Source organism: Mustela lutreola, chromosome 6 (assembly GCF_030435805.1).
Source record: "Mustela lutreola isolate mMusLut2 chromosome 6, mMusLut2.pri, whole genome shotgun sequence".
NCBI lineage: Eukaryota > Metazoa > Chordata > Mammalia > Carnivora > Mustelidae > Mustela > Mustela lutreola.
In genome coordinates, this window is record NC_081295.1 from 119228340 (window position 1) to 119243548 (window position 15209).

Sequence of the window (15209 nt, forward strand, 5' to 3'; positions counted from 1 at the left end):
CAGGTCACCAACCACATCTTACATAACACAGGTATGTATTTTTCTCAAATACATACATATATTTGCTTGGATGCGTTTTAGTTTGGAAAAACATATACCAAAATGTGAATGGCCATTATCTTTAGCCTATAGGATTCTGTTTCATTCTTTTATTTCTGTTACTGTTCTGTCTATATATTCTCTCCCCGCTCAAAAAACATCTATTACTTCCATGATAATGTTAATTTGTCGATGAGAAATAAAAAAGTGGCGTGCTTCTAAAGTGCCTGTCCAAGAATAAAAGTAACCATGCTCCGAACAAGCACGCAGGCTCACAGGTTCCAGTGAGGGCTCCCATGTGCGCGTCTGGTTGGGGAGGTCAGCGTCCGCGGGTGCCTCCGATCCAGCCCCTTTTAGGCACCTCCGAGGCCACCCCAGGCAGCCCGCGGGTCCTCGCGGGGGGCGGAGCACGCCAGCCCGGAAGAGACGCCGCGCCGCGTCGCGCATGCCCCTTCCTTTCCAGCTCCGGCACCGGACGTAGCAGCCGCCGAGGTGCGTTTCTCCGCGGTCCGATTTCTATCGGTGTCCATCCTGGCTTTCCAGCTGTCGTAGTCGTCGCTCGTCCCCGGCGTCGGGGCGGGGGAGCCCCTGTGGCTCACCGCGCGCCCATTTCTGAATAGATGGGCCGGGGGCGCACGGCGGGGGGGTGCGGGGGGGAGCTGGTAGAAGATTGGCGGCCGGTTGGCGGAGGTCGAGGAGGGGAGGATTGAAACCCTGGTGCCGCGGCGACTCTTCTGGCGAGGTTAGGGAGACTGCGGTCCCCCTTGCCCGCCTTTGTTTCGCTCCGGAGTCCCTCATCCTTGGCCGCCTCCTGGTGGCCCTGGAGCTCTGGTTTGGAGGAAAGAGAGGTAGGGGATGAGGGTGCGAAGGCCTTGGCCTTTTGGTTTGGGGTCAGCGGCCTGTCACGAAGGGAGGGCTCCCCTCCAGGCCCACCCTGCGTCCTTGCCCCTGCAAGTATTCCGCGCTAGGTACAGTTGCTGATGTTTCCCCAAATAGTCCGGGAATACAAGGTTTGCTGCCCCCCGCCCCTACGTTATATTTCTGTGGGTGTGAGAGTAAAGTCTGTAGCGAGCAGTAACCCTACTCCTGTTTTGCTCAAACATCATGGCAAGTTTTTCCTGCAGCGTGTTTGGGAGGTGGAGGAGGGTAACCAGGGGCTTTCAGTTTTGCAGGGTTTGAAGTTCTCTCTGCAGGTTGATCACGGTGTGGTTTGAGGTACCCGCCCCTTGGACTGGGATTCCCTGGGGATCGTTCTGGGGTCCTGAACTTGGTTGCTGGGCCCTGGCTTCATTGCTCAGAAATGTTCCTGATGATATGCTTCCTTCCAGATGTTGATGCCCAAGAAGAACCGAATTGCCATTTATGAACTCCTTTTCAAGGAGGGAGTGATGGTGGCCAAGAAGGATGTCCACATGCCCAAACACCCTGAGTTGGCAGACAAGAACGTGCCCAATCTTCACGTCATGAAGGCCATGCAGGTAGCCTGGGGGCTGCTCGAGTGGGGTGCAGATGGAGGGATTTTCCACTAAATGTTCGAGGCACATTCCAAGGAGAGGTCAGGACAGCCAGAGCTGCTTGCTGCCTTGAAGGGCGCTGAGGTAGATACACCATGAAAACTCGTCTATGCAATTTAGCGTCCTTTTGCGCCAAGCTTCTAGATTGAAGCCTCTGGTTCTGTCTTGATAGTTGTGTTCTGTCTTCCAGTCTCTCAAATCACGAGGCTACGTAAAGGAACAGTTTGCCTGGAGACATTTCTACTGGTACCTTACCAACGAGGGTATCCAGTATCTGCGCGATTACCTCCACCTGCCCCCTGAGATTGTGCCTGCCACTCTGCGCCGCAGCCGCCCTGAGACTGGCAGACCACGGCCCAAAGGTATGTTGCCCGTGTAAAGGCCTGCTCTGAAGTTGATCCTTCTCTGGGGGAATGTATATGAAACTTGGGGGGATCAGACAGACAAGGTCTTACCATACACCATTGGTGTCCACTTAAGAGGGGGCTCTGGCTTGCAGGACCTGGGCCAAGGCCTGGAACCTTTGTACCTTGTCATGGAACCGCGATTAGGTCAGGTCTTCAGGGATGCCATTAAACAGAGCATAGTTTGTGTCCTGGCATGTATGGTTGGGCATTGAGTAACTCTTCAAGACCAGAGCAAAGCTGTTTACCACATGTGAAAGAGATGGAGAGTGTTCTAGAGTTTCTTGGCAATGAGAGCAAAAACAAAAGTCAGATAGGGGAGGGCGGGTGTGTATATAGTTGTAGCGTGAAAGGATGTGCTTGTGGGGGATGAATTACATTCTGGCTCAAGATCATGGTTGGCTCACAGTTGCAGGTTGTCAAGGTTATGGTTCTCTTTCTTTAGGTTCTGAAAGAACTTAACACAGGAACTTTGTAGGAGCAGCAGTTTGTGGGCTTGGGTGATGAGGTGCAGAGGGTCCTAAAACAGATCACCAGACTGCCCAGATTCCCGTGGAGACAGGCTTGGTAGCGCTCAGGAATTTGTATTTTTTAATGACAGCTTCCTGGTGGGATTCTGGTGGTTGGGTGGGATTATGTATCAGTGGAGGAAAGGTTCTCCACTACATCTTGGAATCCCAGGGTGGGGGAGGTTCCATTGTCTGGACCCCACTGATTCTGATTTGGTTGGCATAGATGGGACCTGGCATTTATTTATTTTAGTCACTCACTACAGGTTCAATCTAACTTCTCATACTAAAAAAATATATAGTTGACCCTTGGAACAACTTAGCAGTCAGGGCGCCTGTGACGTCATTGTCCCCATTCCCACCCACCCACCCCCATTGTCCAAGATTTTTGATTTTTTGAAAACTATTAATAGTCTGCTGTTGACCAGAATCTTACTGATAAGAAATAGTTTATTGATAGCCTTAAAATAAAGAAGAGAACATTAAGAAAATAATCAACATATTTACTGTACTACTATGCTTTTATCGAAAAAGGGATTGTGAACCCATGCAGTTCAAACCTGTGATATTCAAGATAACTACGATCTATATTCTAATCATGTGGATTTGAAGGAAAGTTCCAGGGTAACTAGGTGAAGAAGGTACCAGATTAAACTTCCAGTGTTGATGAGAGTATCTTAAAAGTAGCTTTTTTTAAACAAATGTTTTATTTATTTATTTGACACAAAGAGATCACAGGTAGGCAGAGAAGCAGGCAGAGAGAGTGAGGAAGCAGGCTCCCCGCTGAGCAGAGAGCCCAATGTGGGGCTCGATCACAGGACCCTGAGATCGTGACCTGAGCCGAAGGCAGAGGCTTTAACCCACTGAGCCACCCAGGCGCCCCTTAAGAGTAGTTTTTAAATCTGCCGTTATATCCACAATCTAGTGAGGTGTGTGAAGAAGCCCAGAGCAACTAAGGACTCTTTGGTGGCCTCTGTATTTACACCCTGACTACTGGAAGTGGGGCTTTCAGCTTATGGTACCTCCTTTTCTGTTTGCCCAGGAGATTTTCCACTTCAGAGATGGGTAATGTTCAAAATTTTGGCTGTTCAGATGTTTGTAGAAACGGTTGGATTGCTTAATTTGCCAAGTAATTGGAAAATGTGTGTCTGGGTTGAGAAATAGAACAGAAAAAAGTGATCCTTTTACAGATGGGTGGCATTTTAATTTTGCGTGTTCTAGGCTCTGGAGAAGCCAGTGTCGGTGATGACAAAATTTCTAGTTGATAGCTCTGGGTCCAAGAGTTCTGTCCCCTTTAACCCAGCATAACTAAGTTGTTTCCACTTTTCTCATCCTGAAGGGCACAGAGTCTGCACATTGCCCTACATTCACATGTCATTTAATTTGTATAGGTCTGGAGGGAGAGCGACCTGCAAGACTCACACGAGGGGAAGCTGACAGAGACACCTACAGACGAAGCGCTGTGCCCCGTGAGTGAAGCATCCTCTTCTGTCGGGGGCATTGAGGAAGAGTCCTTGGATTCTTGGGCACCCTGGCTGGGGCTCAGCCCTTGAAAGTGCCAAGGTGACCAGGAAAGATTCTTGGTCTCAATCTTCAGGTCCTTTTTAGCTGGAGTCCTTGCAGGGGTTTGATGGGTGGGGTTAGGACAAAAGCCTGCTTCATTGGGGATACAGACAAGTTCTGTTGAAGACCTCTAGAGCAAAATTGAAAACTTTCAAGAAAGCAACATGCTTTTCTTAGTTTTGTAGTTGTGTTCCTGTGTCACAGATTCTTGAGGGCGCCCACTTAAGTTATCCTTACTGTTTTCTTAAAAAATAGTTTTAAACAGAAAAAAATTTAGTTTTTAAACAGCAGGTGTTTGCATTGATTTGGAATAACAGATGTTTGTTCATTCAGATAATGTATATACATTGAGTGTGACTTGCCAGGCTCTGTTCTGGGAGCCAAAGACAGTGTGCATAACAGACAAAAGACGTTTCTCATTGAAATTGCGTTTTAGTAGTAGGAAACTAGTAAGCAGAAAGGACTGTCTAGTATGTCCATGGCATGGGTGCTGCAGGGAAAAATTCAAGCAGAGGGATCAGTGGTGCAGTTTTCAGGGAAAGCTGCAGAAGTACGATTTAATAAGCAAACACCTGAAGGAAGGAGTCAGCCAGTGGCTCCCTGGGGGACGACCATGAAGGCGCATGGCTTTCTGAAGCAGAAGGCAGCAGGAGAGTCATATTGAGGATGTAGGTCTCATAGCTCTGTGGGCCATGGTAGGGCTTGGGATTTATTTTATTTATTTTTTAAAGGGTTTTATTTATTTATTTGTCAGAGTGCACAGGCAGGGGGAGCAGCAGGCAGAGGGGGGGTGATGTAGACTCCCTGCTGAGTAGGGAGCCTGATGTGGTACTCCATCCCAGGACCCTGGGATCATGACCTGCAAAGGCGGATGCTTAACTGACTGAGCCACCGTGAGTGACTTAACCATCCCAGGGTTTGGGACTTTTTTTCAATAGTCCATATCTTTGTTGAGAAGCAGTTGATGGTGATATGAAAGCAAAGTATGAAGGGGCATTTTCTTTTCTTTTTTTTTTTTTTTTTTTTTTTTTTTTTTTTTTTTTTTTTAAGATTTTATTTATTTATTTATTTGACAGATCACAAGTAGGCAGAGAGGCAGGCAGAGAGAGGTCGCGGGGGGCAGGGAGCAGGCTCCCTGCTGAGCAAAGAGCCCAATGTGGGGCTTGATCCCAGGACCCTGGGATCATGACCTGAGCCAAAGGCTGCTTTAACCCACTGAGCCACCCAGGTGTCCCATGAAGAGGAATTTTCATTAAGTTCTTTACTCTTGCCTGTCTCTGGTCATGGCTGCTAATTGTTGAAATATGAAATAGAAGTGATTACTTGACTTGAGTATGTTACTGAATAGTAAGAATTTTTCAAACGAACAGGCTCTCAGTTCAGAAGAAGTTAATGGTTGCTCCTACTAGAGGTCACACCACGTGCGGAATCAGTCAGGGAGACGAGGTTGGGCCTGAGCCTCATGGGTTTCCCAAGTTGAGGTGGGGTGAGAGCAGCCTGAACAAAAGTAGAGTTGGGGACATGGTAGCTTGGGCTGCAGGGAAGTGAGGGGCAAGAGCCTAATGATGGATGTGGTCTGAAATGGGCCAGCGTGAGACCTAATTGAGATATTAGTGAGACTACGCCCCCTGATGGTGCTGTCTCCATCCACATCCCTCGTGAACCATAACATTTCCTAGTGGCCACACCTAAGACAAGTGGAAGGTAGTTTACAGCAATAATTTTTTAAATCCAGTATGGTTGTTTTTTTTTTTTTTTTTTTTTTTTTTTTTTTTAATTTTAAATGATATACACCCAACATGGGACTCAAACCTACAACCCCAAGAACAAGAGTTGCATGCTCTACCCGCTGAGCCAGCCACGCACCCTAAATCCAGTATATTTTAAAATGTTATTTTAACATGTAATCTGTATAAACATTAGCAAGATGTTTTGCATTCTCTTAAATTTTGACAACTTACATGTATGTTGCACACACCTCAGTTTGGACTAGTGGCCACCGTACGGGCAGGGCAGCACTGGGTCTTTCATCTTATTTTTTATCATGGTCATGCTGCTGGTTGGTTTTGCTTTTGTGGGCCTTCGTGTCCTTTATCTCTTCTGTAAGCTAGATGCCAATCTGAAGCATGTAAGTAACTCGGTGGGAAACGAGGGTCCTCTTTGGCCATAGAGAGGGGCACATATCCCAGGCTTTGTGGTCTGGGCAGCCTTCCTGGAAGTGACAGTTTGGGCTGTGAGTTTGGAAGGATGATTTAAGGAAAGCTGCCCCAGGAAAGGGAGGGGGCAGGAGTGGTTCACAGGGTGTTCCCACCACTCGGTGTAACTTACTTGTACTTCCCGGGGTACATTTGCGGACATGGCTTCTGCAGAATCATCCTGGAGACCTGTCTTCCCTTGGTCTGTAACAGATCATAACATAAGATGACTCCGAATTGGTATTTCTCCTTCCAGCTGGTGCCGACAAGAAAGCTGAGGCTGGGGCTGGTTCAGCAACTGAGTTCCAGTTTGTGAGTATCCCTGTTGGCTCTCCCTAGTCATTGTTCTGGCCTGGTCCTGGGGGCCTACAAGTTCTAGGGATCCTATGCAGTGTGGTGGGTCCACCCCTTGCTACAGTGGATCCCCCCAAAAATAACATGAATTCTGAGTTTTTACATGAAGATGGAGTATGTAAACTTTTGTAAATAGATATATTACTGAAATGAGTCTCCCAAATCAGTACTACATGTGGCATAGTGTTGGTTTCTTCATTAGTGAGCATCGTAATTGTGACTCCCTTATTTTCATGAATTAAGATTTAGGGTTAAGAACTCCAGACTAGGAAAAAAAAAAAGAAGAAGAAGAACTCCAGACTAGAGATTGAGTGAGTTCTAGAACCAAGATGGCTGGGGTCAGGGTCTTCATCTTTTTCAGATGATGTGATATTGGACACATCCCTGCTGTACTTCTATTTTCCTCCTCTTTAAAATAGGAGTTCCAGTTGTAGTTGTGGCAGGTGCTTGTGCGATTAGGCAGAGTGCCTGGCACGGGGCGAGCGTAGCCCTATTGGAGTGACAGCTGTTCTGTGGCAGGTCATCATGGCACAAGTGTTCTCTGTGGCCTCGTTTGTGGGAAGGTGGTGTGTGTGGCAGGCACAAGGTCTTGTCCTGTGCTGAGAGGGAGGGTGTGTGTGTGTGAGCGCGTGCACGTGCACGCGTGTGTGTGTGTATGTGTGTGTATAAACATACCCTTGCGTGGGTATCCATATTCCCATTTTACAGATGTGGAAACCGGCCTGGGTGGTGAATGTGGCCTCATAGTAAAAGGCAGGGCTGAATTTATGGCCTGAACTCTTGAGCTTCACGGGGCCCTGTCCTGTGATAACGAGGCCTGCTGCTCAGCCTGCTACTAATGCTCATGCTGTCTGTTTTCTCTTGCAGAGAGGCGGATTTGGTCGTGGACGTGGTCAGCCACCTCAGTAAAGTTGGAGATTGTTTTGTGTTGAATAAATTTGTAGCCAGAAAAAAATTAATCTTGTTGTGTACTATTTGGTTTGCATTATGTGGCCTGAACAGGAATGACAGAAGGATTACAATGTAAATGGGGCAAGACTGGACTGGGGTAAGGGGTCATCCCCATGCAGGGTGGCATCACATGTGGCTGTTTAGGGATGCAGTCCTGGCCCTGTGTTCCAGGACATGCTGTCCCATTGAGTGCTGTCCAGTGTGGTTGCTTTTCGGGGGCTACTTGGAGAGCGGGGCATCTTCTCTAGGCAGTTCCTGCTGGTGCAGCTCTGCAGTGGGGGCATGTTGCTGCTCTGTTAACCCCAGAATTTAGTCTCAACCTTCAAGGGTTAAGGTTTATATGAATGGAAGGAGGAAACAGTTAAAATTGCACAAACACCTGAAGGGAACCACCAGCCACAGGAAGAACCCATGGGAGTTTTTGTTTTTACATAATCACAATAGCTGGTTGGAACTCTTGCCATCCCAGGTTCCTTTATTTATTTATTTTAAAGATTTTATTTATTCATTTAAAAGTGCACAGGCAGAGGGAGAAACAGACTCCCTCTGAGCTGGCAGCCCAAGATGGGGCTCTGTCCTAGGACCTGGACATTGTGACCTGAGCCAAAGGCAGATGCTAACCATCTGAACCACACAGGTGCCCCAGTCCAGGGCTCCTTTAAAAGGAGGGAACACTTGTCCAGTGTCCTGGAGCCTTTTTAAGTGGTGGCCCTACCTACATGTGATGGGAGTAAATGGATTAGAGTGGTGACATTCCCCAGTGGGGCCAAGTGCCATCTTGGTAAAGATACCAAGGGACCTTGTTGGTGCCATGAAGGTGCAGCCAGTGAGAATTTCAGGGGCATAATCCTGCAGAGGTTTGCTGGGTCAAATACTGGCTTTGGCTTACAGATGGAACCATGACTGGTGATGGTTGTAGGAAGTACACAGGAATGGGGTCAAATACTTTGAGGCAGCAACTTCGGGCCAACAACTCAGGACGTGTCTGCCAAGGTGAGTTTTCTCTGTGGAACTGGTAACTAGTGGATCTTAAGGGCGTGGGGGGACTCTGCCAAGCGTTGTGCAGAGATGGACAGTTAGCAAAGTGAGATTCATAACATTTGGGAACAGGTGGTTTTGTGCTGGTAGCAGCAACCTGTTTGTCTCGGTAGGCGGCTGTAATATGGACCACAAGGTGGCAGCCGACAGCAATTCCAAATGAGGACTTAAAACACTAGTTTTAAGAGATGAGCTTTGTATTCTGAGCCACCAATAAGTAGAAGCTTGCTTTGGCAGAAAGGTGGTGTTTGGGGAAGCTGTTTCAGTGTGGCCTTGGCTTCCTTGCCAAAGATTGCTTTTTATCCAATTTTTCTGCTGGCTCAAGTGATGTCAAGTGGTTTGCCTGTGTTCACACGCCTTGTGATTGTTTAACCTGGATTCCACTATGAAATGCTAATAAGCTCCCAGCCTTTCTGTTTCCCACCAAAGCCAGCGAGCAAGCAGATGGGTTTCCTCTATAACCTTGCTGATTTTCTGGCCCTTAAATATCACTTTTTTGGCTAGGGCTCCTTGCCAACTCCTTTCCTCGTGACTTAAATTAGTTCCAGGATATATTCTCCAACATCACTCAAGGACTCTGGGAAAACCCAAGGAATATACAAGGTAGGATTGTAGCCTGTGGACATAAAGAACCCAACAGAGGCGGCTCTTCCACTGCTGGCCAGCCCCCTCCCCCTACATTGGTAGATTGAATACCACTAACAATCAATAATCATTGATTAGCTGTTCAGGGATCAGTGCTAGTGCTCTGGGAAACCAGCCTCAAGATTTGCCTTAAAAGACTTAAGTCTACCTAGGAAAACAAAACCAAAGCTAAACACTGAAAGTCTGTATGCCATGGGCACCTGACTGGCTCAGCTTATAGGGCATGTGACTCTTGATCTTGGGGTCGTGAGTTCAAGCACGTTGGGCATAGAGTTTAATTTTTAAAAGTGTATGCTAGCTACTGTTAAGTGGTAAATAATTATGTCCAGAGTGAATTCTACGTGCAGGGCGGAAGGGATGAATGACTGCTGGAGTGACCCAGAGTAGGGTTTGTTGAGCAGAGGAAGGGGGAGACCAGTCAGGCACCGTGAAGATGCTTTCCATCCTTTATAGGAAAACCAGAATGTAGGATGGTGTCAGGAAATTCTCGTCAAAAATTAGGGTTTTTTTTTGGGGGGGGGGTAAAAACGGATGTTGACTATTACAAATGCCTAGGAAGATCACCTGTACAGCCAGTTAGAAGGCAGGGAGAGGCCTCCTGGAGCACAACCTGTAGTGGGTGCAAATTTTGGGGCAACCTGGTCCATCATCCAGGGTCTGTTTGCATCACAGCTTCACATCTCCCCACCAGCCTGGAAGCTCACCCGCTAAACCCCACTACCACTACTACCACCAACAAAGGTTGCTAAGGATTTGTAAGGGATTTGGGGTGCTGACAGCTGAAGATAAATTTCCCTAGTTCAACACTGACTTTCCAATACATAAACCCCCTTTCCCTGAAACAGTCTCCCTTATAGGTAGTGCCGGTAGCAGCTTTAAGTCTGTGATTTGCTTAAAGTCCTAACTGTAGATCTTCAAGAAGCAACTACCATATGCCTATGTTAGGGGCTGGGAGACAGATGTTTTTGAGAAGGATGTGTCCTCTAGCCCCAAACATGAGGGCTCTCTGGGACACTCCTTACTCGGGTGCCTGGCCTGGGCCTCCAGCATGGCAGCGTGGGCCCATGGTGGCTAGGATTTCCCATCCCTGCTCTTGTTTCTAGAAGCCAGGCCTCTGAGAACTAAAAGACAGGCTCACTCACGATCAAATTCTTCTCCAAAGTTTGGGAATACGTGGGGTCATGGACTTCTGCTGCTTTAATGCTGAACCCTTAGAATTGGTTGATCCTTTTACTTCTTAAAACATTGGAGAAAGATGGGAGAAAATCTTGTTGATAGCACTTGTTTCAAAGCCCAAGCGTGAGAGAGATCCTGGTTTGGTCACTGTCCTGGGAACAAGGTTTGTCTATTTCCAATGAATGGTGAAGGACTCTTGGCTCTCAGAGAAAGTATCAACAACTTGGGTAAGAGGGCCATTTTTGGTTAGGCTGTCAGGACAAGGACATGGTCTTAGGATGCTATAGAAGGAATCTGGTGATCTACCAGCAAACAGACAACCGGGCTGGAGGTGGAAGCAAACGTATAACAGATCCTCCTGTTGCAAACTTTCCTCCTTGCCGGCACCTCAGGCAGCCGGTAACTTTCCCAGAACTGCTGTAATCCCTTCCTAAGAGGTTCCCTGCCTCCAGCTTTGCCCTGCCAAGGTTATTTTTTGGAAACACAAATGTGGACAAGATATTTCCCAGCTTAAAATCTTTCAAAAGCTCTGTGTTGCCTTCTAGAGTCTTCTAGAATCTAAACGAATGCTGAACTCCTTACATGGCCTGACAGGTGCATCAAAACTTTGCATCTGCCTACCAAACAAAACAAGGCTCCAAGTTCCAGGACCCAGCTAACCTAGCTTGCTGTCTTTCTCAGCTTCTTTGCATGCAATGGTCCATTTCAGGGAAACTCTCCCACCCCAACCCACTCAGGGTTCCTATTCATTCTTCGTTCTTCAGACTAAATATCACCTCAAAGAAGCCTTTCCTGAGAGAAGTTACTCCTTTAACATCAAATGAGGTGTCTCGTTAGTGCCTGCAGCATCTCTTAGCTTGAACAGGCTGTTGAAACTGTGAAAATTTCTTCTCCATTGTGACACTGAGCCTTGCTCTGGGGGCCTCGCTCAGTGCTTCGTGAGCAGTAGCTCCTTCGTAATTCTTAGCTGCATGAATTATGTCCTTAAAGAGTTGTCTCTGAAATGTTGTATTATCCCCTTATGTGGAAAGAACACTTACAAAATTAAAAAAAAAAATCTCTTCAAAACTAAATTGGGAATATGAAAGTAACTGAGAAACATCCTTACTACAGAGTTTCTCCAGAATTAGGGAAGGCAGACCTAGAAATACACACTAAGTGATAAGTGGCTTAGCCATTATGGTTGGTTGTATTGGTGGCTTTCAGGGAGGAGAGAGCAAGTGCACTCCACGGGAAGGCTGGTGGGTCTTCTGTGACCCGTGGGTCACCATGACCATCTGAAGTACACCTTACAGTTTGGACTAATAGCAAGAAGCAATAATGGTGGCTGGCCCAGCTGGTGCCCCGTGGAGTATTAGAGAAGGCTGGGGCTTCCTTGGCCAAGTCTTATTTTCAATTCTTTTGTTTTTCAGCTTTACTGAGGTATCATGGACATACAATAAAGTGCATCTGTTTAGACATCCAATCTGATTGGTTTTTACATATGGATATGCTCATGAAATCAAGGTAATGAACATATCTATCACTCCAGAAGTCTCCTTCTGTTTGTAAGCCCTCGCTCTTCCCCACCCTCATCTCCAGGGGAACAGCGCTCTGCTTTCTGTCATATAGATAAGTTTGCCTTTTCTAGAGTTTTATCAAAACGGCATTGTAAGGAATGCATTCTTTCATAGTCTGGGTTCTTAGCGTCATTGTTCTAAGACTCCAGTGTTGTGGCCTGCCTGAGTACTTCCTTATTGCTGTGTGTGAATTCCACTGTGTGGATATGCCACACATTTTTTTTTTTAAGATTTTATTTATTTATTATTTGACAGACAGAGATCACAAGTAGGCAGAGAGAGAGGAGGAAGCAGGCTTCTGCTGAGCAGAGAGCCCAATGCGGGGCTTGATTCCAGGACCCTGGGATCATGACCTGAGATGAAGGCAGAGGCTTTAACCCACTGAGCCACCCAGGCGCCCCACACATCTTTTTTTTTTTTTTTTTTTTTTTTTTTTTAAGATTTTATTTATTTATCTGACAGAGATCACCAGTAGGCAGCAGGAAGTGAGAGAGGAGGAAGCAGGGTCCCTGCCAATCAGAGAGCTGATGTGGGGCTCTATCCCAGGATGCTGGGATCATGACCTGAGCCAAAGGCAGAGTCTTTAACCCACTGAGCCACCAGGTGTCCCTATGCCACACATTTTTAATCCATTCACCTGTTGCTAGGCCTTGGCGCTGTTTTCAGTTTTTGGCTAACCGTGACCAACGCTGCTGTGAATACCCATGCACGAGTTTTTGTGTAGATGTACATTTTCAGCCCTCTGGGGTATCTGCCTAGGAATGGAGTCACTGGGTCTAGCAGTAATTCTGACTAACATTTTGAGGACCTGCCTGACTGTTTTCCAGGGCGGCTGCCCCATCTCACACTTCCCATCAGCAGTGCAACAGTTCCAGTTCCTTCTCTTCACCAGTACTTGGCCTGTTCAGTCTTTTTATCAGAGCCATTCTAGGAGGTGGGAAGAGCTTGGATTTTTATCTCGAGATGATAGAGAGTCAATTAACAATATAAAGGTGAGGATTGATGTGCCCAGGAATGCTGGCTGCTTGGGAAATACTTGAACTGCAGGCAATAGGAGGCCAGATCTGGGTCTGCACAGTGACCACACTGGAGCACTGAGTGGTCATGGGTAAACCACTCCATCAATAGTGACCACAATACACATTCAGCCTGCTAACGGGAAAGGGGGGGGGTGAATCCATCATTTGATTGCTCAGTTTTAGAAAGGGAAACTGAGACAGAATGAGGGCATTAAGGGGGAGAAATGAAAGGAATTGTTTTAAAAAGTTACAGCCCATAGAAAGCCTGGAGCCTATTTCTTTTTCAAAGTGCTTTATTGGAAGCCCGTGATAAATGCATGGCACAAATCCAAAAGAACAGCCACTTGAAAAATAAGCCCTGCATGGTTTACTGACATATCAAAGAGGCCATTGTAAGGAAAAGGGCATCTTTAAAAATAAATATTAAGCGGGAGAGGATACCCAAGCCCAGGGAATAAGGAGACCTTAAAACAGAGGGGGAAAAAAAAAGTGGCAGCCAAGAATCAAGTGGCATTAAAAATTTTTTAGGAATACCAGCAAAAACTGTCAAAGGAAAGAACTCTAGCTTATTTAAGTGTGTGTGGCGGGAAATGGGGGGGCCGGCGGTGATACAGGAAGTCAGTTTGACACTCCAGGGGCATCAGTTCATTCATGTGCAGAAAGTGTCCTGAGGGATGAACAATCAATGACTCTGTGACATCTTTGCCTCCATCACACAATTTCTCTTTCCTTCAAAATGAACAACCACAACTTCCTATCATGGAAAATTTCAAATGTTAAATAAAACAGAAGAGCAGAAGAGACAACCATATACCAACCACCGAGCTTCCCCAGTCACCAGCATTCTGCCTCTCTTGTCGTTGCTGTATTTTCTTTTACAATATTATCTATTTATTTGAGAGAGAGAGAGAACACGCAAGCATGAGGGAGAGGGAGAGAATCCAAAGCAGAATCTGCGCTGAGCACGAACCCAATGTGGGACTTGATCCTACAGCTGGGAGATCTGGAAGATCTGAGCCATAACTAAGAGTCAGAAACTTAACTGACAGACGCCCCTGCTGTCTTGTATCTATCTCTATACCCACTCCCTGCTCACCCCTTAGTTATTTTTTTTTAAAGTCAGGCTTATTGAGATCAAGTCCCACATCGAGCTCCACACTCAGTGGGGAGTCTGCATGAGATTGTCTTCCTCTGCACCCTCCCCCCCAATAAATAAAATCTTTAAAAAAATTTAAAAAGTCAGGCTTATGAGGTATAATTTACATGCAATTACAATTCATCCTTTATATGGGTACAGTGCTGAGTTTTGATACACAGATATAGTTGGGTATCCCGTATAATCATATTATCCTGTATTATGTGGGTGGCCATGGTGCATTTGCAAGGGTCCTTATAAGGAAGGAGGGAGACAGGAGAGGTAGAGATGGAGATGTAATGGCAGAAGCACAGGGCGGGAGAGAGATTTGACCAGGAGTGCTGGCCACGTGGAAAACACTTGAACACCTGCAGGAAATAGTAGACTGAACTTGGGTCTGCACAGCGACCACACTGCCACAGAGAACGAATGGAACCTTGCCATAACCTCAGAAAGATATCGCATGCTGCCCTGTTGTGGTTGATACCACAGCAACTGCTGTTTTGATCTAGTTTTGCCTTTTCCAGAACACTAGATAAATAAATGGGACCATTTATCTAATGTTTTCTGTCTGGCTTCTTTTGCTCAGCATCATGTTTTGAGATTTGCCCTTAATGTTGTATGTTTCAGTAGTTCATTCCCTTTTGTTATTGAGTACTGTTCCATTTAGGAGGACGTACTGCAGTTATTTTAGTCACCTTGATTTTTTTTTTTTTTTAAGTAAACTCTATGTCCAACGGGGGGCTTGAATTCATGATCCAGAGATCTAGAGTCTCATGTTCTACCGAGAGCCAGGCACCCCAGTCATCTATCTTGATTTTTTTTTTTAATGCAGGCATTTTTGGGTAAAATTGAAATACACAAATCTTAACTCCATTCTTCTTCTTTTCTAAGATTTATTTTGGGGGGTGTCTGGGTGGCTCAGTTGGTTAAATGTCTGCCTTCAGCTCAGGGTCCTGGAATCAGGATCCCAGGGTCCTGGGATCAAGACCCATTTGAGGCTCTCTGCTCAGTGGGGAATCTGCTTCTCTCTCTCCCACTGCTCCTACCCCCTGCTTGTTTTCTCTCTCTCTGTCTCAAATGAATAAATGAAATCTTAAAAAAATAA

The 15209-nt window shown here is 46.4% G+C and overlaps 1 protein-coding gene across 1 annotated transcript; it reads left to right on the forward strand.

Moving 5' to 3' along the window:
* Positions 1 to 421: 421 nt before the first annotated feature.
* RPS10 (ribosomal protein S10) lies at positions 422 to 7537 on the forward strand. The gene is made up of 6 exons (XM_059178597.1): positions 422 to 531; positions 1368 to 1517; positions 1744 to 1915; positions 3858 to 3935; positions 6481 to 6536; positions 7446 to 7537. The coding sequence occupies exons 2-6, from the start codon at positions 1368 to 1370 to the stop codon at positions 7485 to 7487; spliced, it is 498 nt and encodes a 165-aa protein (XP_059034580.1). The 5' UTR covers positions 422 to 531; the 3' UTR covers positions 7488 to 7537.
* The last annotated feature ends 7672 nt before the right edge of the window (positions 7538 to 15209 follow it).